At 41.7% G+C, this 25,410-nt stretch overlaps 1 protein-coding gene and 2 pseudogenes across 11 annotated transcripts in view; all 3 read right to left on the bottom strand.

Annotated features, from left to right (window-relative positions):
* The window catches only part of LOC148017022 (calcineurin B-like protein 1), a 46,232-nt gene extending 21,653 nt beyond the window's left edge, over window positions 1–24,579 (bottom strand). Inside the window, exons 1-7 of one of the 10 annotated variants that reach the window (XM_087662599.1) lie at window positions 24,541–24,579; window positions 24,324–24,468; window positions 24,107–24,180; window positions 23,935–23,986; window positions 14,603–14,745; window positions 14,160–14,242; window positions 14,018–14,077 (exon numbers count right to left, since the gene is read on the bottom strand). In XM_087662599.1, coding sequence (XP_087518725.1) covers window positions 14,018–14,077; window positions 14,160–14,242; window positions 14,603–14,681 — 222 coding nt within the window. In that variant the 5' untranslated portion in view covers window positions 14,682–14,745; window positions 23,935–23,986; window positions 24,107–24,180; window positions 24,324–24,468; window positions 24,541–24,579. Of the gene's footprint in view, window positions 1–14,017; window positions 14,078–14,159; window positions 14,243–14,602; window positions 14,746–15,930; window positions 16,030–23,913; window positions 24,029–24,069; window positions 24,181–24,323 lie in introns of those variants that run through there. The other 9 variants (XM_087662604.1, XM_087662603.1, XM_087662607.1 and 6 more) reach the window with 9 other exon arrangements.
* LOC148017024 (uncharacterized) lies at window positions 2,797–6,010 on the bottom strand (annotated as a pseudogene). Its single transcript, XR_015687850.1, has 2 exons — window positions 5,717–6,010; window positions 2,797–5,580 (listed from the first exon to the last, which is right to left on the bottom strand). The product of XR_015687850.1 is annotated as an uncharacterized LOC148017024 (transcript).
* On the bottom strand, window positions 6,158–6,684 carry LOC148017023 (uncharacterized; annotated as a pseudogene).
* Window positions 24,580–25,410: the final 831 nt, after the last annotated feature.

Here is a 25,410-nt window from a genome sequence, read left to right as displayed (position 1 = left end):
TCTACGATTGCTAATAACTTTCTTTACGAATCATTTCAAAAAAAAGATATTCAATAATGCAATATGCAGTTTATTCCTTTCATGCTTAATCGGGGTGTACTTTCATAATTCCGTTTTATAAATATGGACATTAATCTACTTTCAATTCATTGCAATGCACAAAAACTACTTGCTAAAAATGCATATCAATTTTCTACTCACTTTATTTTGTTTATTTTATTGAAAGTACTAATGACCGAACTCTTCCGTTGTGAGCTAATTCTTTTAAATGAACCAAAGTATTTAAGACAAAAAATGCATCCTATCTCCAAAAATCATCCACGCACGCTTAAATTAAAACGACGTAATAAAAGTTAGGAAGAAAAACCTGGACTTGTGGTGAGATGTCCACGTGGATGTTAGGAGACGATCCTCCTGCGGTTACGCCTTGTGCTTTCTTAGGAGCCATTGCGAATGCGGCCTTTTCGTCTTGGATTCAGATTTATGACCTTGGCCGTCTCCTTTGCACGCGCAGCTCCCCTTTGTAACAACTTGCACCGTCTTTCAGAAACAGTTTTTGTAGAAGGTTTCCTCCTATGAATTTGAGTGGGGAATGCCCACGGAAAGGATCTTTAAACCCCGGCCTAAAGAGGGCACAAGGGCTTGATTTCAACGGGATAACTGGGCTTTTAAAACCCACTTGTGAGGGCAATAAGAAGGCTCACGAAAAGACCTTTAGATTCCGGGGGAGGGGGTTTAAAGTCCTTCGAGGGTAAGGCTTATTAAAGCCACGGAAATGGGCTTTTTCATTTGATCCCAGGGGTAGTTTTTTAGGATACCCTAGGTGTGAAAAAAACAAAAGGGAAAAAAGGGGGAAAAAAGAGGTGTATAACCTTGAAGAGGGGATTTTAGGTGGGGGAAAAAAGGGCTTAAAAAAAGGCACATGAAGGAATTTTATATGGGGAAAAAAAAGTGTAATATGAAGGCTTAAATAGGCCACATGAAGGGGGGCTTATTAGGGGCTTTAGAAGCTTCCCCAATGAGCTTCTAAAGCTTCTGGGGGCCACGTGGAAGGAAGGAAATAACGGATCAACGGCGGCGTGCTGAACGGACCGGGGCGGACTGTGACAGCAAATGGCGATGTGGTGGAGGGCAGATGTTGTTTCGTGCAGCACTAGCGAATAGTTGGTAGCAGGGTGGACTGCAGTGACTCTTATTCTTCTCCTCGGCAACGACGATCGGCTTCTTCCTCTCCTCTCACGACCACCCTTCTCACTCTTGCACAGCAGAGTCTCCTCTTCACTCCCTCCTCAAGATTTATGGCAACGGCGATGCCCTCCAATCCTCCCACCATCCTCAACTTAAATAGGTGAGAGGAGGGGATCCTCCCTCCCCTGCGTGGCATCTCACATGCTCTCATACCTTTAGCAAGCTCCAACAAGGAGCTTGCTTATACATGCTATTCCCCTCCACTCCAGCACGACTGTCGACTGGGGGGTAACGGGAATAAATTTAAAAAAAATTGCCATTATCCAATTAACCTTATGACTTAGGCGGTTCACGCGTGTTTTTGGAATATCAGAATGTTACAATGCATTTCTTTTTCATTGGGACTCGACTACGTTCACACTAGCTAGGATGAAGCAACCAGCATTTATGATGGCAATCTACATTTTCTTGATTATTTTATTCATGATGATCAATTGGTCGACATATTTTTGGCCTATTGGAGCAATTCGGCCAAATTTGGCATATTTCAACTATTTATAACTCATCTCCACACTTGGCTAGTCATTCACGTACTCACCTTTTTCATATTTCAGCACACTCCAAATACAAGGACTCTTCTCCGTCTTTTGGTGCTACCTTTGATCCAACGCCCTCACTAACACCTTAGGCTCAACTAATCAGCCCTCTTTGTATTCCGTATTCTTTGAGAGTTCAATGTAGATTTTCTTCTTTCATTCTCTTCTTTCATTGCAATCTTTCTCTTCCTTCTCTCTCCGTGTTGTTTTTACCCTCCATTTGAAGCTATTGGTGCCATGAGCATTGTTATTAGAGTTATTGTTCAATAGGTTTCTCTCTTTAGCTGATTCTCTCTCTCTCTCTCTTTCTCTCTCTCTCTCTCTCTCTCTCTCTCTCTCTCTCTCTCTTTGTGTGACAAATTCTCATAGCAGCAAAGAAATGCGTTTTGTTCAGTTTGAAACTTACAAAACATTTCTTGAAGTAAGAAACGTTTTTGAGAAAAAGTTTTTTGTTTTTTTAAAGTTGAAACCCAAAAACATGGTTTTTGTGACAAAAATTGTTGGGCAATGTTAAACATGATGATGATGATGAGTGATGATTCATGAGGGCTCAAGAAATGAAATTGTAGAAATGTGATGAGTAATGATCCCCAACCCGTAAGACCCTCAAGTCCCGCATATTCTAACCATTGTTGAAGAGCAGCAATGATTTTTACTGCTGAAACCCTAATTTACCATAGCATTTAGGGGGATTTGTGTCCAATAATTGATGATCTAGAGTTTAGAGTAGTAGTTGTGAATTGGGAATTTATAGATGGTCTACAGGTTGAGTCCAATCCCATTTGATTTGGCCCACATGCAAGAGACCAAGGATCAATTTGTGCTCAATCTTCATTCAAATCAAGGGATAAATTGATTATTGCTGTTGTTGGCTAGTGGCCATTCATGACAGCCATGTGTTTTGAAGATTGAAGGAGATCATCCAAATCTCAATGTACTTTTTCTTAGAGCAATATAAGTCCAAACCCTCCCCCCCCCCCCCGCCTCTCCATAAGAGGCATTGGTTGTTGGGGCCAATTGGGTGTGGGTTATCCAAATTTGTCGCTTACTGTAATTTGAGTTGAATCAAGTTATCCACCGCCCTATCTTGTAAGGAAGGTTGTTTTGAGAGAGAGAAGAGAGTGTGTGTGACATATGGTAGTTTTCTCAGGTGTTTGACTCCCTCTTTAGTTCTTTTTAACTCTTGTACTCTTGTACTTTTACAATAATTAAGATAATTACAATTTGCGGGGGACGGGTGGGTGGAGAGAGAGAGAGAGAGGTTACGAAAAAGCAGAGGGAGAAAAAAGCTAAGTGGCATGATCAATTGCTTCAATTGTGGACGTCTAAGCTTTCTTAGTAGGGGAAAGTCTCTATATGGAGGCTTCTTATTGGGGGTCTCTCCACGAGGGATATGTTTCGTGTTTGCAAGATCTCCAATGGTAGATGTGTCATTTGTACCACATGATTTGATGTGTCTTTAGTGACATGTGAGCATACAATCATCTATTCTTGGGTTTTGGTCGCGATGTTGTCCATGGCCACTTTATAGTTGCAATATGTGAGAGTTCAATCCACATTTAATGCACTAACCTTTTTGGAAGTTCAAGTTGTTCCCAACATTAAACGGCCTTACACTAGCATTAATTTATTAATCAATGCCAAGTCCGAATGTCACCATTGGATAATTTTCAAGGCCCATTTAATGTCCTAGGCCCAAACTCACACTAGGTAAGCACAAGTACCTCTCCAACAAAATTTTATACAGCTTTTGCCGATGTCGCCCACTACATACTTAGGGTGCTTACACTGTCACCATGACTTAAGCTGACTTGCACTTCACATATGCACCTCATATGTGTTAAGTTAATAATGCCAAAGCTAAGCATTATAAAAATACACATCCCTGTGCAAACCTCCTCCTTGAAATCCTTGCAATCCCCCCCCAATTGCAATGCAATGTGACACAAGCAAAAGTACTCAATCGGAAGAAGCATACAAAGGTATTACAATCAAAGAACATCACCTGCTACTATTTACTATTCTACTACCCAACACAAGCTGAAATTCCCAGCCACATAATTAAGTCATAACTCACCAAAAATGAATCATAACTGTTGATAGAACCACATGAGATGCATCCATTAACTCTTAACCAAATAGTGACCTCATTGCAAACATACTACTAGCAAACAGTAACTTGGAAGCAAGCTAAATACATCCGAGATCCACTATATACATGAGTTGTCAAACACTAGAGAGGTGGGAGTGCTACCTCCCCCTTGAGCATCAAGTAATGCACTAACCCTCTTGTTATATTGAGCCTAAAGGAACCCAATCCAAAGTCTAAAAACTTTACCCCTAACTTTATTTTCTTTGTGTACCAAAATCTACTCAAATACCAAAATCTCATCCACCTAGCTAAATGTCAATAGACATATTCTATGGCATATCACCATAAAAAGGCCGTAACAAGCTCACACATGAAAAGCATTATGTATTGACCAATGTGGAGGCAATTTCAGCCTATAAGCCACATCACCTATCTTTTTCAATACCTGGAAGGTCCCATAATAGTGCAGATTCAGCTTCAAATACAAGTGCTCCTTGACTTTCATCTTTTTCAACCTAGCGTTTTCAGCTTGCAGCAATACCCAATCACCCTTTGCAAATTCTAATGCACATCTACCGCGATCAGCTGCCTTGGAGAAGCATAACTCTCAATCATAACCTTTGATCTCGATGCTTTGTGACACATAACCACCCATGCATCATGAGAAAGCCATCTCTCTAAGCACATAGTGCTCATGCCTATGACCATTGCACAGTTGATCATAAACCTTAGCAAAGTCTAAATCAGCGAAATAATGATCTTTCAACTCAATGTGACAAATCATAGTAACAGATAAAATGTGAGGCTTTCTACTTACTATATCAACCACCCACTACATTTTTCTTACCATCAATATGCACAATCTGAAAATGAAACATTGAGAGGAAGTTTAACCATCTCAAATGCTTCTTAGATGACTTCATCTGAGTCAAAAAATAGCATAACGTCTAATGATTGGTCTACACTATGAAATCAGTCCCCCAAAAGATAGTGTTTTCATGTGGAAAATGCATGAACTACAGCAAGTAATTCATTCTCATAAATATAGTTGTCAAGTACGAAAAGTACGATACGGTACCGTACAATAAAATACGGTACTAAATGGTACCTTAAGATTTTATAAGGTACGGTACGCTATTAGTACGAAAAAAAATTAACTTCATTTTTTTTAAAACTATAAAAAATAGAACACATATTTAAAGTGAAACTAGCCATGCCATTACAAAATATGCTGAATACATGAGGTAAAAAGCCCTCGCAATCACATGCAAGCAACAAACATGCAGGCAACGATACAATGTACTGGATACATCATACAATCATCAATGAGTGAAACTGGATACAATCATCAGTGACAGTACTAGGATGACTCATCAAATGATGGCTCCCTAGGCAATGACAGTCTAACTGTAGGCAAGGGGGGAATATCATCATCAGGGACTGGACGAGAGCTACTAGAGCCCCGCCTCATATATGTCTGCAAACCACCTAAACCACCCCTCGTCGATATCGGAGGGCGCCGAATGACCATGCTGGCAACTCGAACTCCTCGCCCACGAGCACGCTGACTATACCAGTGTCACGGGTGTCGGCTGTTATGAGCTCTCTATAGAGCTCTACAAAGATCTGCTCCTCCTCCTCATCGACCTCCTGATGTACACTCGCAAGACTATCGCCCGTCAACTTGAATGTATCAACATTCACCTACACAATGCACATAAGATAATAGATCATAAATACTAAATTGTTGAGTATAATACTATAAAGTATGTTGTAACAAGTTGAAACCAACAAATTTAAAAATTAAACTTCACTTATCATTTTATGGTTAGGTGTTTACCTGCTTTGGACTACCCATACTCATCATGGCCTTCATCATGCGCAAGTTCGTGCAGCAATAGACTAGCCGCTCTAACTGTCGTGTGCTAAGACGATTGTGAATCTTCGTGTGAATGAGAAAATAGGCACTCCAATTTCTCTCAAATGCACCCGAAGAGCAATCCTGCGCAAGGGCTGAAGAGTCTCCAGCACATATCCAAAATTTTGCCACCAAAATAGAGGCTTTACAAGTGACTCCCTTCTCCAACAAGTGGGAGAAGAAAATGCCACATGTCCTCTCTGATCTGCATAGCATCCAAGCTCCTCTAATACTGTGTTGTAGTCATCTATGGGGACCACACGAGTCAAATATGCAAGCTGATCTGACCGGAGCTCTCTGTCATCCATGATCGCCGGCGACTTGTACGACGGATGCACCAATGCTGCAAAACCATGGATGGGCCTATGCATCTGTGATCATCGTGCAAGCCCATACCTCCACCAATGCCGCTCTAAAGAAGTGAACGAGAAGGCCCATGGTGGACCCCTCGCAATCAATCATGCGCAACACCCTATAAAAGGGAGTCATGGCAATCACAATGGCACGGACTTTTTGCCAAAACTGCTCATCAAGGCACAGTCGCTGCATGGCTTTCGCCTCCTCTGTCTCAAGCTCATCCCACTCATTCCATAGAGTGGACACCACTGTTTGGCGTAGAGTGGACCGCACCTCATAAAGCCGCTCCAACAATAACTACGTATAAGCAAACCGAGTTGAAGAAGGCTTCTTCAACTCAAGTTTGCTATGCTCACGATACATCGCAAGCACCTTCCCCTTCACCGTGAAGAAGGTGACAACAGATGTAGCCTGTGTACCACCCTCTTCACCCATTTTAGCTTCCCGATATCCTCCATGAGCGAGTCCAAACAATGACTTGCACATGGAGTCCACACAATCGAAGGAAACTCGGCCTTAAGCAAACGGCCCATGCGCCGACAATTGGATGCATTGTCAGTCACAACTTGCACCACATTCAAGGGACCCACCTACAAGCACATCATACATGGCACAAATTATAAAAGATTTAGCCTTCGAGGAGAGAAGAATCATGAATCATGACTTGAAAATTCTAATTATGATTCATGAATAATGAAAGCAACTTTAAAAAGACAATGTGTACCTCAATGATAGCTTACCGAATGTGGCGGTAGATGAATGGGCCGGTCGTTTTTCTTCCCCTCTTGCCGGTGTCTACGGTCCGCAAAAAATATGTGCCAAGTGGACATGAAACGAGTATGTTGATGATACCCCGTTTCTTATCGTCACTCCATCCATCAGTGAGAATGGAGCAACCGTATTTTGTCCATGTGGCCCAAATAGGATCAAGGGCTTTATCAATCCTCTCCTTCTCTTCATCAATCTTCTTTGTCCTCATATCATTGTATGAGACGCCGCTCCATCCTTCACATGGGCCCACATTGGCGATGGTTCTCACCATCTTCTTCCATTGCTCATGCTTTAGGATGTTGAATGCAAGATTGCACTCAATCACCGTGCGTGCAATCTCAACATCGGCTTGTCGTTGCCTTTCTCTAAGAAAGGCAACCGATCCACGTGTATGACTGGGAGCTTGAGAGAGAGAGGATTGCCTCTCTGGTACTGCATGAGCCTCTAAACTTTGCCTTTTGCCAATGCCGGAGCCCAAAGCGGATGTGGAGTCGACACCACCAATGGTGGAGGCCTCACCCGCATCAGTCGAAGATAGGCCTACATTTGAGGCTTCCTCATGAGTAGGCATAGGTGTAGATGCCACCGCCACCGCTGATCCACCACCTCCTCCTCTAGTGGATCCCCCTCTCATCTTGGTGAGAATCTCGTCCGCAATGTGTTGAGGGATCGACTTGCCCCACCCCTCCCCCCCCCCCCCCCCCCGTCTTGGAAAGATGTCGGAGAAGCTGGGTCGCACCACTTGTGTACCTCTTCCTGCAATACTTGCATATCCAATTGTGAGAGTTGGACTTCTTTGTGTCCCTCTCCACATGAATGGCGTGCAAGTTGAAGGCCTCATGCTTCTTGCGTGTCATGATGCCGAGGCGAGGCCGGAGGCGTGATGAAGAGAAGAGAGTCGAGACTTGTCACTCCGATTGGCGGTGATGCTTGAAGAGGGAGGAAATGGGAGGGAAGAGGAGAGAGTGAGATGATGCTTGAGCCTTGAAGAGGGAGGGGATCGGGGAAACTTGGAAAGTTGAAAGAAGACAGAACTTTGAAAAGGGAGAGGATGGGAGGAAGACTCAAGAAAAGAGGGGAAGAGGAGAGAGGAAGAGGGAGCTTGGAGGGAATGGAAGCTTGATGCAGCCTTGGAGTCTTGGAGACAAGAGGGAGGACTGAGGAGAGAGTCGAGACTTGCAAGAGTGTGTGTGTGTCGCAAATGATCAATCATGCCCAGTTTGCGCTTTTTTTCCCAGCCTCTTTCGCCCGAAAACTCTCTGGATAGCTCGCCTTATCCCGCAGGATACATGACCAAAACATGTCTAAAATCTCGTACGAAGCAGCACGGATACGTACCATACGGTTCATATGGTACGAACCTGTCCGTTCGATGTACGAGTGCAACCCTTTTTATAAGCTTGCAAATTCTTTTCTGCACCATGAAAAACACGGCTCCCATAGGCCACTACATGACCATCTTGTATCAATACAACCCCTATGATATTACCACATGAATCACATTATACCAGAAATGACTTCCAAAGATGGCAATACAGACACTGTATTCAAAGTATCTTTTTCTTCAACTTTTCAAATGCTGAAATTTTCATTGTTGTCCATCTAAAGGGCACTCCCTTCTTTTCCAAAGCATGCAATGAAGAAGCAATTTCAACAAAGCTATAGATGTACCGTCTATAGTAAAAACATAAGCCTAAGAAATTGTGGACCTCTTGTATAGTTTAGAACTATGTCCATGAATGTATTGCCTCCACCTTTGTGGGACCCATATACATATTAATCTAAAAAATATGCATTGCACACTAGATCTTCATTAGCTCATTTAAAACAGCCCCAAAACTCACTGATTACCAAAGTTCATGTGTCCCATAAGCCAAACCCCTAATTTTGAAGGGATCCAAATCTACAAATAGGAGGCTGCTCAACCACTCTGTTCATCCTCTTTTGCAAATTTCAACCATCAATCTACTCCATTCAATGGTTGTCCAATTTGAATTCTTTGTGTTTCAGTTGTAATCATACATTCCATGTTTTCTTTTGCAAAACCTAGCATATCTCCACACACACCATTAGACGTCAAAATATACCCCAAAAGTGAATTTCATGCAAAAAGAACTCACTTTTCTTGTAATTATCACTTGACACTAACCAATGTTTACCAATTCATTAAACACTATATCCAAGCGCTTATCCTGCTCCGTTTCATTCTTCAAATACACAATCATATCATCAAATAATGTGCCCACAAAAGCTTTATGTGGTCTAAAATTATTCCCATCATTCTATTGAAAGTGGCAAGAGCATTCTTAAGCCCAAATGGCATAACAATAAATTCATAAAGTCCATGTCATAAGGATGTGTATTTTTAATGCTTCACTTAGCATTTGGCTTAGGCATTAATCATATATGCATATATAAGGTGCACATATGATGTGCAAGTCATATTAAGGCCTACCCTAAGGTTGCAATGGGTGTCAAAGGCAAAAGTTATAATAAGTTATACCATTCAGGTACTAGTGGATGCATAGTATCAAATTTGACTTAGGAAATTTAATTGATCAATAAATATCATGGTGATATTAGAAACTAGGAATTAATTAATAAATTAATACCAAACCAAGGACCAATAAATATGCATGTTTTTGTCCTTAAAAATGTTTAACCTTTTATCCCTACCCAAAAATTTTGCAGTGTCTACCCACAATTAAATTGGTTGGGCCATTTTAAACCCCAAGTACTCCTATGCTTGGCCCTTAAGCTAGCATTAGTTTATTAATTAATGGCTAGTTCTTGATATCACTATCGACATTTATTGACCAATTAAATCTGCTAGGCCAAAATTGACACCAAGCATCCACTAGTATCTGACTAGTATAGCTTGGTACAACTTTTGCCTTCGATACCCACTACAAACTTAAGATCCTTGGCCAATCATTATGACTTCAATTGACTTGCACATCACATGTGTACATTCGATCAATGCCTAAGCCAAATGCTAAGCAAAGCATTAAAAAAACACACCCCCATGACAAACCTTTGTCACAAGGACATGAATTTTTAACTTAATGCTCTTTGTACACTTAAGTTGTACATATGTATGGTGCACAAATGAAATTAAGCTAAATGTGTATCACAAATTCACAATGACAAACAATCCTAGCTTTGGCAATGGGAGGCATTGGCAAAAGTTGTTATGTACAAGATCCAAGTACTAGTGGGATAGCTAGAACAAATAACATTGAACTTTCCCTTGAAAATGACTTTTGGTACCATGGTTTTTAGATATTTAAATGATTTAATGTTTTAGACTAAGATTTGTGCAAAGTCTCAATACTTTTTAAGTTCAAAGAGGTTAGGATTTAAAATTGAGATTGGAAATGCCTACATCATATACATCTCAAATAATTCATGCAAATGTACATTACCTACATCACATGTAGCTCATGCAAATATACATTGCATATACTCCATGTATCCTATACATGCCTTGCAAATGTATAGTTTCGAAGTGATAGTAAAGAATATAACCATATATATATCAAACCACAATGACTACTTCACTGAATAGTGGTCCCAAGGCAAAAATACTCTTGGCATACAATACCCTACATGCAAACAAAGTATATCCGAGATCAACTACATGACCAGCGATAGTAAAGAATATAACCATATGTATATCAAACCACAATGACTACTACACTGAATAGTGGTTCCAAGGCAAAAATACTCTCGACATACAATATCCTACATGCAAACAAAGTATATCCGAGATCAACTACATGACCAGCGATAGTAAAGAATATAACCATATACATATCAAACCACAATGACTACTACACTGAATAGTGGTTCTAAGGCAAAAATACTCTCAACATACAATATCCTACATGCAAACAAAGTATATCCGAGATAAACTACATAACCAAGCTACACATTACTAAGGGAGTAAACTTTAAAGGGGGTATCTTCACTCCCCTAATGTATACAATCCCATTCTCCACAATCCTACACTAAATCCATAAAGCACGCCTACTATCTACTCTAGGACAGAAGTAGCTCAAACCTCATTTGTTCTGTAATAACCAACAATCTCCAAAGTCTCCAAATATTAGGCACAAGCAGCACCAATCAATACTAGTAGCTGTGAAGGCTTACTAAAAAAGTAAAGAGAAATCATTGTAATCTAAAGTTAGGAAGAGATTGCCTTGAATAGATACTCAAAACTATCGGAACAAACCAACTAGTCTAACTGGGGCAATTAGCACCACATGACAATACCACACAACTATCAATTACGTGCATGCCCACCTATCACATCATTGGTTTAAACACCATCAACATGTTCTTGGTCCTTACCGATGCATGATATGAATAGCATCCAAGTGCACTTACAACCCTAAATCGATCCAACTGCACTAGCAAGTTGGTTCAGTTAATGTCTGAAACCAACCTTTCTCCTCAAAGAGGGTGATAATGACCTGATTAATCAACAATTACAACAAGCATAGAATTCACATAAATTGAAAATACACAATTTACCACTTTACTCTTGGACAATAGACAACTTGTTGGTCTCAAAACTAGCACCTCATGTGGTGTTTCTTTAGCTTTTATTGCAAATGAATGGAGTACAACTGAGATTCTTTGACCTCCTCCACTAATCCAAGTGCCTCATGCTATTAAAACTGACTGTCTCATGCTATTAAAACTAACTAGTAAGCCTTCAAACCAATTTGCCCCTTGATTTGCTAGGGTTTTGGCCTTCACCTTGCTCGTTGTAAGACAAATTAAGCCCCAAATCTGATATAGAATAACTGGTCTCTTAAATCTTCTTGAAATTTCTCAATTTTAGCTACTGGATTTCAAGTCCTAGGCTCTCAATTCTAACCATGCATCTTGAGGTGGCTATCAAGGGTTTACAATAGAGATTTTTCAATATCTCCACCTCTTATGACTCAAATGGCTAGATTTTGTTGAGATAACTTGAGAAATAGTTATAGAATGAGAGAGAATACTATAGAGAGAAATTTTAGAGTTTCATCGTAAGAGAAGCTAAAAAACTTCTACTATCCTACTCAAACAGCTATGAAGGCTATCATCTATAACTTACGACTACTAAAAATGCTAATGTCCTCTCCTTTCCGTCGTCACCTGCATTAGAAGAACCTTGGGCTGCTATCACCTGCACTTGGAGGGCTCCAAACTGTTGTTGCCTAATGTTGGACTAGTCCCTAGTGGCTGTAAATCACATCAGCAGCATCTTCTTGCTCTCTAATAGCCTTCTTTCTCACAATGACTGAAATAGACTTTCACCAAATCCCCCCAAAATGTTTTTTTCACTTGCATGGGCAAGTTTTACCAAGTGGCAACCATGTAATCCCATTTTCCAATATTATCCAACTTACTAAATTATTTTTTAGAACATTAACTCAATGATTATTCTAGTACCCAAAAAAATAATTCCACCAACCAAGAATTAAATTGGCTAGGCCAATTTGTCTCTCAAGCATACTTGAGCAATTATTGACCCTTAAACTAGCATTAACTAATTAATTAATCTCTAATCTCTAATGTCACCACTGACATTAATGGCCAATAAATAGGTCTAAGCCAAAATATAAGACCGAATACCACCTAGTACTTGTTAGACATATTATAACTTTTACCTTTGGCACAAGTGATATCTCGAGGTCTTGGATCACACATGATGAAATAATTCACTTGCACCTCACATGTGCAAGTCACCTTTGCACATTTGATTAACTTTTAATCAAACACTAAGAAAAGCAATAAAATGTCACATCCTCGTGATAGATATCCAAGCCACAACCATGAATACACCACTATCCTTGCTACTGTCTAGCTACTAAACATCAACTGTTCACACTCCTAAGCCACTATTTAGTTGGCAAAAGCTGCCTAGACAGACATGAACTTACGGCATATAAATATGAAAGATTTCATCCTGGCTAGCATTGTATGTTTGCCCACACAAAGTCTGCAGATTGGTATTTTAAATAAGATTCCTTTACAACAATGCATGTGTTTGCAAAAGTAAAGGCATGGCAAGTAGAGTTTCAAATCCATTACGTTACACTTTTCACTAAGGACAATTGCAGAAACAAGAAGCTTGATTGACTTTGTGTCTACGATTAGAAGCAGCAGACGTAAAATTATATGGGCCACATGCCAAGCAAGTTATCATGTCATCTGAAAAATTTGTGTTATAAAGCGCACAAATGAGAAGTTAGATATATCTCATCAATCACACTCACTTATGAAGTCGGTGTCTTCTTCAACCTCTCATTGAATAATTACATAGATATGCAATGTAAATTATGTTACAAATCAACATGACATATAGCTGCACATAAAGCCTTCAACCTTTCAAGCATTGGATTCACCACGGTTTACGGGCCTAAACAGCAAAAACAACCTTCCATGGCATAAATGATATTCAACTTGACACTTTTTAGAAGCATGGTGGACCCTATTGAGTTTTAACAGTGCATGATCCAGCATAGGTACACCAAAGCACAATAACTGGCCCCCTTTTGAAAAGGGGAAAAAAAAACTTAAAAGGTGCCTCATTTGCTCTGTACAGAAAGGAGATCAAAAAAGACACCACAGTGTATTCAATAGCATCACAAGATCTATGCAACAAAGCAGGAAAACACCTGTCCACCGAATACAAGTCCATGAAAAAACACAGATGCAGACATTTCTGCAAATTGACAACTTAGTCCATCTAAATGTGTTACAGAAATTGCAGATGTTTTAGAAGATGAATATTAAAATGGACAACAAAAGCCTTCTACAAATTAAGGTTCAATCTTTTCTGCTTTAATGAACCAAATTCTAAGGCTAGTTTCAATCATTGGATCTTGCTACTAAAGCTCAAGCATGCTAGTTTCTGTGGGTCTACCTGCTAAAACTGAAGCGTGCTTTCTCGCATTCCCCTCCCCCCTCCCCCCGAAGAAAAAACCGCCAAACAAAAAACAAAAAGAAACAAAAAAACACAGAAAACAAACAAACAAACAAACAAACAAGAGAAAGACAAGAAAAGGGAGGGAGGCACAAAAGTGAAAATTTTACCCTGTCCACAAAAAAATTCTCCTTTTTCCTCTTTTTGAACAAAGCCAGCTGAAACTCCTCCTGCCCATTCACAAGAAAAGGGCAAACATCTGTTATCAGTGAAGGCAATAATCTACCAGGTAAGTACCTTTGGAGTAAATACCTTGTGTATCAGCCCATCATCGATCAAAGAACTGCTTATTTGCTTAAAAAGCTCATACAAGGCTTCAACTTCACTCACAGTAACTGCAATTCTTACAGTACAAAAAATAACATTTGTGAGCTCAGGAAAGTCACATTTGACAATTAAGTGTCATTCATAAACAACACATTTTAGGAAGAAACTGAGAAAGGAAACACTGAACAAGGAGATTTCAAATGTATAGCTTCAATATATAGTACAGTAACTGCAATTCATACACTGAAAAATAATGTTTGTGAGCTCAGGAAAGTCACATAGCGACACAAATTGCATGCTGCCAATTTGAAAAATAAGTATCATTCATAAACAACACATTTTAGGAAGAAACTGAGAAAGGAAACACTGAACAAGGAGATTTCAAATGTATAGCTTCAATATATAGTGAAAGCAAAGAACTAGCTTACATGACGTCTCTGCTGCAAGGTCTAGAGGGTTTTCATGTGCTGGGGGCTTCTTTGCTAGCTTGGATTTGAAGCAGCCCATGTAAAACACAACAGCATGATCCAGCAAATGTCCACTGTATACTTCTTAGCTCACAGAGCCTGATCTGTAAAACAGTGAAAACTGCAAATTAGATCACATATGGATTTAGAAGAAAAGTCCAAATCTCTTGAGCAGCAAACGGAATGTTTAAAATGGCATCAGAGACACGTTAGAACAATCAATTTGAAGAATTGTCCTAACATCCCTTCATAAGGAGTATATAAAAAGTTGTGTATTCTGAGTTTGTGTTCTTGATTCAGATCTGCAAGTTAGGAACAGCTTTAAACATTGACCTACTGTTTACAGTTATCTATCGTTAGTTGTTACTTGTAACATAATAACCATGCCAGTTGCAATCTTAGGAGGGGACTGCAGTTGTTTAATTGTCTGAAGCACCAGCCCTATTATATGCCTTATTGTGTGAAGTATATCGATTGTACTTGTTTTGCGCAATATTACAATGGCACCAACTTTGAACTGACAAGCTGTCTGTTCAAGAGTCTTTTGACTTCGCAGTTGAATGCTTGCAGTTGACGCTCTGCCTCCTCGCATTTAACATAACTTTCAGCAACTGAGACTTACTTTTAGAATTTGTGCTCAATAGAACAGTTCTGTGTATGCTTGGGTATCACCATCCATCCATTGGGCAGAAAACAGATGTGAAATTCTGGTCATGTTTGGCTTGATAGCATAGAAGGATGGTCTTAGCAGCAGATGCCTGTGATACTCCATGGTCAGGGGCTAATGAAGCACCTAAGGAGCATGCTATTACAGTGTACAGAATGGGTTAGGGAAACTCCTCCTCTAGTAAATCAAGATAGCGTTAAGGTCCCCTAGGCATTTTGGATTGGTATTTGAAATTGACCTACTGTTTACAGTTGTCTACTGCTAGTTGTAGCATTACAACTACGCGACCTTAATCTCAGTGGAGGAGGATGAGGGGACTACCATTGTTTAATTTTCGTGAAGCACCAGCCCTCTTATATGCCTCATTGTGTGTGGGAACTCTCCCTTTACTAAATCAACATGGGGTCAACATCCTCTTGAAATCTGAATTGGTATTTGGCTGAGTTCAAAGCAGTTCTCTTGTAACACCACATACATGGATTTCAACAGTCTTTGACTAGTTACAAACAGTTTGAACACAACTTAACAACTATATAATTGCAATTCCAGCTTGAATTGCACCACATTTGTTGCAGAACTCAAAGACATCAGTCAGAACTGGTGAGCCTGTATGCACACTCACAATCAGCCTGCAGTAAAGTTGGAACCAGTTTGCGTATTTATGTCCTGGAAAAGTGAACCTTGACCCTCCAGTTTCTCATCACTTGCCAAAACTATGGTGCTGTCAGCAAAGACTTCAACATTCTTATTAAACTGCATATGATACATAATTATAGTCTTGCCTATGAATAATGATAGCAAAACAAATGTAGAATCAGCATTATAATTTGCACTGTCCTTCCATAATTAGATCATCCTGCCATAAGCTAAACCATAACTTCCAGTCACCTATGTGACGGTCAACTGACATGATTTTTGGGTTATTATATTCCAGGTTTTCCTGTAGTCTTCAAAACAATTTGATTCTGAATAAAATGTCTGCTTGAATCTTTCACCAGTCAACAATTCCATCTGGTTCTGAAAATCAGTCAACTGTCTGGTAGTAAGTGCATCCCTTAAGTCAATAGGCAAAGTGTTGAGCAACTGTAATTAAGACATTCGCTAATGCCTAACTTAGACTCCTTAAAACAGCCCCAGAAAGCAATTAGAAGCATTTCCAAAACTTAAAGGGGTTATTTTAAACCATAGGTCAAATACACAAAAAAACTCTATAAAAGAGTATGTTGCGAGCATCCCAAACTATCATGGATCATTCCAACAAGCCCTCTCTAATCTATTGTGTTGGGGGTAAAGGCGCCTCTGCCTAGCCACCCGTGTATTACTACACTGACAGTCACCGCCACTGCACACTGCAGGTGGCAGATGCCCGTCACCGTCACTTTATTCTTTATTCTTTTAGTGACAGTTTGAATAAAGGAAGGCCCGGTCACACATTGTGACTGTTGGAGTTCCCATTTCTAGTCTCTCGCTTTCTTACTCTTGCTCTCCCGCTATAGCTCTCAAGCCCAACCTTCAATCCGTCGCTCCCTTTCAACTGGTATCAAAGCTTTGCTTTCCGACTCTTGCTGTTTGTGGCATTCCCAGCATCCCATTGACTCCCTACTTGCATTGGGTCTCCTTCCCGGCAGCCATATGCGACTCCTTCGAGCTCCCATCACTCCCCGGCTTCCCGAGCACCTTCCCCGCATTGTTGGGCACCTTCAAGGCATTACATCAGAGGTATTTGATCATTTTCTTCAGGGTTTACTTTAATTCTCAAGTCTCACAGGCTGTAAACAAGATTGGGACAGACACCATTGAAGATCCCTTGCTTCATATCTCACTTGCCTTTGAACAAGACTTGTTGGAGCTTATTTGAGGCCTTCCTTGGCTTTAACCAGACCCCTCCAAAGCTTGGCCACCATTTTTTGCAGCCCCAGGACCAGCATTTACAGTTGGCGGAATCACGTAACCCTCCCATATGTATCTTCAGCATTGACAGTCACAACAGCAGCTCTCCCCCTCCATTGGCACTTGAAAAGGCTCCATTTCGGACATATGAACATGCTTTGATGCTTGGTTTTGGTGGTTGATGTGTTGGCATAGCATTTGGACTGACTTAACACTGTTTTGGGACTGTCATAACAGTCCATATGCAATTTATGACAATGTTAAACTGACATTTGACGCTACAGCTTGTTTGGCATTGTCATTTGATGCCCGGTTGGTCCCGTTTGATGCCCGGATGTTAGGGGAATGTATGCCTATTGGTTGGCAACCATTTGGAGCTGATTTTGGTGCTGAAATTCTCAGTTTTGAACAGTAAATCACTACTGTACACAGTTGGACTGAAGTCATTTTACTCATGTATACTTATGCCTATGCTTTTCGAGCTATGTTTCGGACATATATGGTGATATATTGACACTTGGGGCTCGACATAGAGCTTGGTTTTGATTCGGGATTGTTGGTTGAGCTTGAGCTTGCTTTGCAAAGCATTTGGATGCTCCGTCTTGAATGTACTTATGGCATGTATGTTGCTTATATCTGACCGGTCTTGACATGCTTAGCCTATGCCATTACTACATGCTAGTTACATTGTTTGGAGCCTATTGCTACTGGAGCTCGGTCTTGGCTTGACCTTGGATTCTCGGAGCTTACTTGAGCTATTTATTGGCTTGCCAGAGTTGTATCTTGGGATGTACTTGATGTCTTACATGCTTATGGATGCTACATACGGATGCTCTACCATTCGGGATGTACTATTGATGTATTGTCTTGGACTTATGTCATTGGCACTGTGTATTGCCTTCGCTTGAGCTCTTGAGCTCGTACATACGACTTTTGTGCCAGTGGGAGCATTCTTGAATGCTTATCAGACATTGAGCAGGTGGTACTTTTATGCATTGAGCCGTTACGTGCTATTGAGCAGTTACAAACACTTGAGACTTTGGGAGACTTTGGGACTTCTTACCTTTTGGGATGATACATCATATGTCTTGGTTCACTGTATGCTTATGAGCTAAGTCTCAGTTTTGGATCCGTATCTTTTGTGAACTGACACCTACTTGTGTCAAGTTTTGGTAATGGCAGGAACACTTTGCCCCGTTGCCTGGGGGGTGTACCTGCTCACTGGTAGATGTTTGTATGACATACTTGGGTGTTGGATTCATGCTTATCGACCGTCGTATGCTTATGCTATGCCTGCATGATGCTGGCTTTGGTCTTGGCAGTATCTGATTGCCTTGGGATCCGATTTTGGCACTGTTAGCTCTCTTTTACTAAAATCTAAAATTTATTACAGCAAGCATATATGTATGGACTGACATGGATTTTTCATGCTAAAACACTCTGAAATGATGTACTTTCACTAGTACTTGGTGGGCAGTAGCTTTGGTTCTACTTTCTTCGCTATTTTTCCTCAAATTTTGGTGATTTCTTTGTCATTTTCTGCAGTAAACAACAAGCAGTTTTGAACTATCTACAGTCTTCCAACCTGCATTATGGCGAGTTCATTCACTGATCATGCTATTTTCAACATCACTAAGCTTGATGGTACGAATTACTCTTATTGGAAGAGCCAGATTTGGCAGGTGTTGGTGCAGAAATCGCAGATCAAACCTTTGAGGTTAAGCGGGCATCCGCTTGCAACTATGCCAAATGAGAAATGGCTTGAGCTTGATGAGTTATGCAAGTCCACTATTGTATTGTCTCTCACAGAACAGGTTCACTATAATGTCTTTGAGGAAGAATAGAGTGCATGGCAGTTGTGGGAAAAGATAAAAAATCTCTATGACAAGAAAAGTCCAGCGAGTCGGATGTATTGGCTGAAGCAGCTTATAGATCTGCGCATGAAGGAGAATGTGACTATGTCTGCTCACTTGAGGCAGTTCCATGCTATACTCAAGAACTTGACTTCGCAAGACATCACTTTTGCAGAGGATGTCACTCCTCTTTTCTTGCTTGGTACTCTTAATGAGTCATGGGATGTATTCCGCACTACATTATGTGCCTCTACTGCTACCTTGAAATTATCTGATGTTGAGAGTGCTCTTCTGCAGGAAGAGGTTAACCGTAAGAATTTGGATGCCTCTCGTGTGTTCATGCTATGACAGTTAGAGGCAGGAATGATGGATATGGAAAGCATGGCAGTGGTAGTGGCCGTGGATGGGATTCTCAGAAATCTTGATCTAAGTCTCGTGGGAAGTCACGTAGCAAATCCCGTGGCAGAAATGTAGATGTTACTTGTCACCATTGTGGGAAAAATGGCCATATTAGGCCACAATGCCATGAATTGCACAATGAAAGGTGCAAAGATAAGGGGAAAGACAGTGCGGGATAAGTCTTCTGATCACAGTATAGTACCTACAAAGTCCAGTGTTAAAATTGAAGAGATCAATGTTATGCAGCCTGAGAATGTTGATGATGATGATTATATCCTAGCAGCTTCTTCTAGTGCTTCGCAGATGACAGAGATACTCTATGTATGCACAATGTTGGCTCTTGGACTCAGGCGCGTCCTTTCATGTGACATCTTGCCGAGAGTAGTTTCATTCATACCGTACTGTTTCGGGTTCTGTGCGCTTGGGTAATGACAGCTCTCTTGATATTGTGGGCATTGGTGATGTTAGGCTGCAGTTTCCTTCTGGCAACAGTTTTGTTATGCAGAATGTACGTCATGTACCTACTTTGACACGCAGTCTCATGTCAGCTGGACAGCTTGATAACACAGGATATCATGCATGTTTTGGAGACTCTGCATGGAAGATCACTCGTGGCACACTTGTGATTGCGAGAGGTGCCAAGGCTTGCAATCTCTACCCCTTGATTGTGTCAGCTTCTTCCCTTGATCATGTTTTGTCTGTGGATTCTATCCCACATGTATCTCTTTGGCATGCCCGTTTAGGCCATATGTCTTTGAAGGGAATGAAAATGCTTTCTGGTTTGCAGCACTTACCGCCCCTTGAGTATGCATGTTTTGATTCATGTGAGCATTGTCTTTATGGCAGGCAGACTAGGTCTACGAATAAGAAGTCCGATAGGCCACGTATGAGTGAGCCCTTGGCATTGGTACATTCGGATGTCTGTGGGCCCATGCCTTGTCAGTCTATGGGTGGTGCAAAGTATTTTGTTACGTTCATAGATGATTTTTCACAAAAAGTTTGGGCTTGTCTCATTAAGCTAAAATCCGATGTCTTGGCTGTGTTTCAGAGATGGCTTGCATTGGTTATAGGCTAAAATGCCTAAGGACAAATAATGGGGGTGAGTATGTCTCACGTGCTTTTGAGCAGTTATGTGATGAGAGGGGTATTAAGCGTCAGTTGACGGCCCCCTACACCCCCCCTCCCCCAGAATGGTTTGGCTGAGCGGATGAATAGAACCATCCAGGAGCGTGTACGTAATATGCTTAGCCATGCAGGCCTACCACAAAGCTTTTGGGCTGAGGCAGTTAGTACAGCTGTGCATGTCATAAACAGATCACCCTCTAGTGGTTTGGATTTCCAGGTTGCAGAGGAGGTATGGACTAGAAAACCTCCCTTTTATGCGCATCTCCATGTCTTTGGATGTGAGGCATTTTGCCATGTGCCCAGAGACAAGGGAAGTAAGCTAGATCCCAAGAGACAGACGTCCACCTGATAAATTTCAGCCCTCGATGCATTATGTCTTGGTTACAGATACAGGAGAGCCTTTCACCTATGATGAGGCTATGCGCAGGAGTGACAGTCACTCCTGGGAGAGGGCTATGCAGTCTGAGATAGACTCCCTACATAAGAATGACACTTGAAATTTGGTTTCCTTGCTTATGGGCAAGAAGGCTTTGCCATGCAAGTGGGTGTACAAGCTAAAAAGTACCCCTGGACACCCCAAGCCGGCATACAGGGCTAGATTGGTAGCAAAGGGTTTTAAGCAGGAGCATGGTGTAGACTTTGACGAGGTCTTTTCTCCTGTGGTTAAGATGACCACCCTACGCTTAGTCTTGGCTTTGGTTGCTCAGCTTGACTTGGATTTATACCAGATGGATGTCAAGACCACTTTCTTATATGGAGACTTGCATGATGAGATTTATATGGAGCAATCTAAGGGCTTTGCAGAACCTGGCAGGCAGCACCTAGTATGCAAATTGAAAAAAAGTCTTTATGGCTTGAAACAGGCACCTAGGGAGTGGTATCATAAGTTTGATGCCTTTATGCAGTCACAGGATTACAGCCGGAGTACTAAGGATCCGTATCTTTACATAAAGAAAGCCCGTGATGGTTCTTTATTGATTTTGGTATTCTATGTGGATGATATGCTGATAGCAGGGAAAGCTCATGATGAGCTAGATACTCTTAAGGCTCAGCTCAAGAAGAGCTTTGAGATGAAAGATCTGGGACAAGCCGCTCACATACTTAGTATACGCATTAGACGCGACAGACATCAGGGACTCCTCTACTTGTCACAGAGAGAGTACATTCATAAAGTCCTTGAGCGCTTCCGCATACAGGACATAAAGCCTATTGGCTGTCCATTGCCTTCTTATGTGAAGATATCACAGGCTGATTGTCCGCAAACAGATGAGCAGAGGACCAAGATGGCCAAGATTCCCTATGCATCCGCAATGGACAATCTTATGTATGCCATGATAGCCACTCGTCCAGATATTGCCTTTGCAGTTGGTGTTGTGGCACGCTATATGGCTACACCTGGCAAGAAGCATTGGGATGCCGTAAAGGGTATCATGAGGTACCTGAAGGGCACTGCAGATATGTGCATATGCTATGGCAGCCAAGATACAGGAGTCATGGGGTACACTGACTCTGATTATGCAAGACATGCAGATAGTAGGAAGTCCACTTCCGGCTATGTATTCACCTATGCCGAAGGTGCTGTTTCTTGAATGTCCAGGGTGCAGAAATGCACGGCTCTTTCTACTACAGAGGCCGAGTATGTTGCAACCACTGAGGCTTGCAAGAAGGCCATTTGGTTGGGTCGTTTAGTTGCTGACCTTGGTATTGATGCTATCCCTACACTACATTCGGATTCTATGAGTGCTATTCAGTTAGCCAAGAATCCGGTCTTCCATGCAAAGACGAAACACATTGAGGTGAGGTATCACTTCATATATGGGGTTATTGAGGACAAGTCTGTTGATCTTGTCAAGATCTCGATTGACCAGAATCCTGCAGATCTGCTCACGAAAAGCCTCTCTATAGAGCGCTTTGCCTTCCTCAGGAGATTAATGGGCGTGGGATGAGATGACGTCTTTCCTCATCCTGTTATACATGTGTACATGTTGTACTGTCTTTTTTCTTTTTCTTTTCACTTCTCACTCGAGCAGATTCGCCTTTAAGTGGGAGGTTGTTGGGGGTAAAGGCGCCTCTGCCTAGCTGCCCGCGTATTACTACACTGACAGTCACCGCCACTGCACACTGTAGGTGGCGGGCGCCTGTCACCGTCACTTTATTCTTTATTCTTTTAGTGACAGTTTAAATAAAGGAAGGCCCGGTCACACATTGTAACTGTTGGAGTTCCCATTTCTAGTCTCTCCCTTTCTTGCTCTTGCTCTCCCGCCATAGCTCTCAAGTCCAACCTTCGATCCGTCGCTTCCTTTCATATTGTTCATGCTCACCTGGAGATGGGGTTATCATTATCCCAAAGGAGCATATTGCATTTCGGAGGTCCACCATCAGCCAAAGCAGCCTGTCTAGCTGCTGCCTTCCTGACTGCCCACACCTTTGCCCAACCATTTGAAGGCTTGCCCAGCTGCCGCCCAGCCTCAGCCATAACTGCCGCCCTGCCAGCTGCTCCTGTTGCTGCATGTTTGCAGTCTCAGCCTGTATTTTTGAATTCAGGAGGCCAGACGGTTGTCATCATCATTTCTTCATCTCTGACTGTCCATGGAGCTGCCGTCTCAGCCAGCACAAATTGCTGTTTTTGCTGCCCTGAGTCCTCATTAACATCTTGCAGCCTCGTGGACTGCATTTTGTCCCCTCAACTGCTGCCCATGATTCATCATTACAAGTGGACTGCCACTGCTGCATTTCAGGTCCGAGTACAACACACTCTAACATCATTCAACATTTACCTCTATCCCAGCCCTTGAGAAGCAGAGGCTCAAGACTCCCTCATTGTATCATTCATATTCTCGTGACCAGCAGCAGTATCATGGATTAAACAGAACCTCCCCCTTTCTAAGTGCGGATGTCTCCATTGTTCAAAATGATGCACATTAGCATGTTAATATTCTAGCCATTTGCAATCTGTTAAGCAGTGTAGTCACTAATCTCAGCAACACCTTCCTGACACAGGAACCTTATAGGGGAATACAAGTGTGGTCAATGGAGACCTGGCACCTATATTTGACTGAGAGTAGTATTACAGTCTGTTGTAACAGTACAGCCATTTGGATGCTTCAATAGATCAAAATAAGTATGACCGGCTACAACTGTAGTTACCACCTGCCCTTTCTAAAAGGAGTACGACATAATTTGTCACAATAGTTCTGTTGCAATCCGGAATGTTATGCAGCTTTTTGGATGACAGTCCTCTTGGACACAAATTTGTTATGCTCACAGAATTCGGCATACTTATGGGAAAAATCGCAAGAAATGATACGTATCTTGAAGTTGAAATCTTGCAATCTTACAACAAAAGAAAACAAATGTACCCCAGATTCTGCAGAAGGATTGATTCACTGTCCACGCTACGGTCTCCACTAACTGGTCATGATAAACATTTGCCTACAGTTGAGATCAGCGTATCTAAGAGAACAAGAAAAAGTTTAAATAAAGCAGTGGAGCACCTGACGGTACGACTCCGTGAGAGACGAGAGTGCATACCTGAGACGCAGCAGGAGAACAAGCTGAAATGGCATGATTCACCAAAACAAGTTGCAAGAGATCCTCGTGCGAACCTGTACAGGGAAAGGGATGGGGCAGACAAAGGTCAAAAAGCAGAAATAATGCCGTGTGGAAGTCGGACGGAGAGAGAGAGAGAGAGAGAGAGAGAGAGAGAGAGAGAGTAGACGGACAAGACAGATGGAAGAATGTGCAGGACCTGAGACTCGAGATGGAGACACGCACTTTCTTGTAAGAAAAGGAGGAAGTCTGACATGATGGCGGCCATGATGCCTGTTCTCGAGGCTGATGTTGTTGTAAATATTGTGGCTATGGCCCAAGAGTTGGATCATCAGCATCCTTTCCTGTTCATGCGACAGGTTCGTCATCGATGGCGACGGAAGATCGATAGTATGTACCATGAAAGGATGTATTACCGTGTGGACTCGGCCCACGAAAGGATGCCTTCTACTTCGAAGTTTTGAGGTCGGGACTCGGCCCTTTTCTTTAGTTTTGTCTTATTGTAGCGGATCTCTTCCTCACCAGATACTACGGTCAACCGGGTCAAGTCCACAGCAGGGACTCGTGTCCTTGTCCGAATGTTTGCCCTTTCATTGTTCCCCTGCTTCTAGAATCTAGGCCTTAGGGTACCAGGGCCAGTAAGAGCTGTGTCACCCCAGCAGTTCTAGGGGTATCTCTAGATTTATCCTGTTCGGTTGTCGCACTGACCAAGGCAAGGAGAGATGCCTATGTCGTTTTGTCAGAGGCTGTCATAAATGTAGAAAAATAGGCAAAGCAATTGGATGCAAAGCATGACGAAAGGCAAAAAGAACCAATCAACGGAGAGCTATATGCTCATCCTTGCTAGCACGGCCAAGGAAAGCACTAGCACGACAAGTTTAGCAAGGGCTCGCTAGGTCTAAGCAAACCCTATTACTCCTACACATTCATTGAGCAACAACATTTTAGTGAGACAAGGGGGCTCATTGCCCCCATTCATATGTGGTGCAACATGGCTCTAAGGTGACAACCCCCGAAAGGGGCACAATCGAGCCCCTGGTAGAGGTGCAAGGTTGAAGAGGAATGAACCACTGTGATTTGCACTCTTTGTACAAGTGAGATTGCTCTATTCTACTCTCTGAATTGTTCTCCTTCCAGTTCCCGATTATAACCCTACTTTCTTTCTAAAAAAGCACCATGATTTTCTCCGTGTTTAATCAAAAATAAATAAAATCCACCACTCCCTTTTCAAACAAGCGAGAGGTATTTTCTAGTTTTTCATGGAAAAATCAATAAGGTGTAATTTT

This window comes from Lygodium microphyllum, chromosome 22 (genome assembly GCF_053477565.2).
Source record: "Lygodium microphyllum isolate KBCC chromosome 22, Lygodium_microphyllum_v1.1.10, whole genome shotgun sequence".
In the NCBI taxonomy this organism is placed as follows: domain Eukaryota; kingdom Viridiplantae; phylum Streptophyta; class Polypodiopsida; order Schizaeales; family Lygodiaceae; genus Lygodium; species Lygodium microphyllum.
Note: the sequence above shows the minus strand (reverse complement) of the source record. Positions and strands in the feature narration are given on the sequence as shown.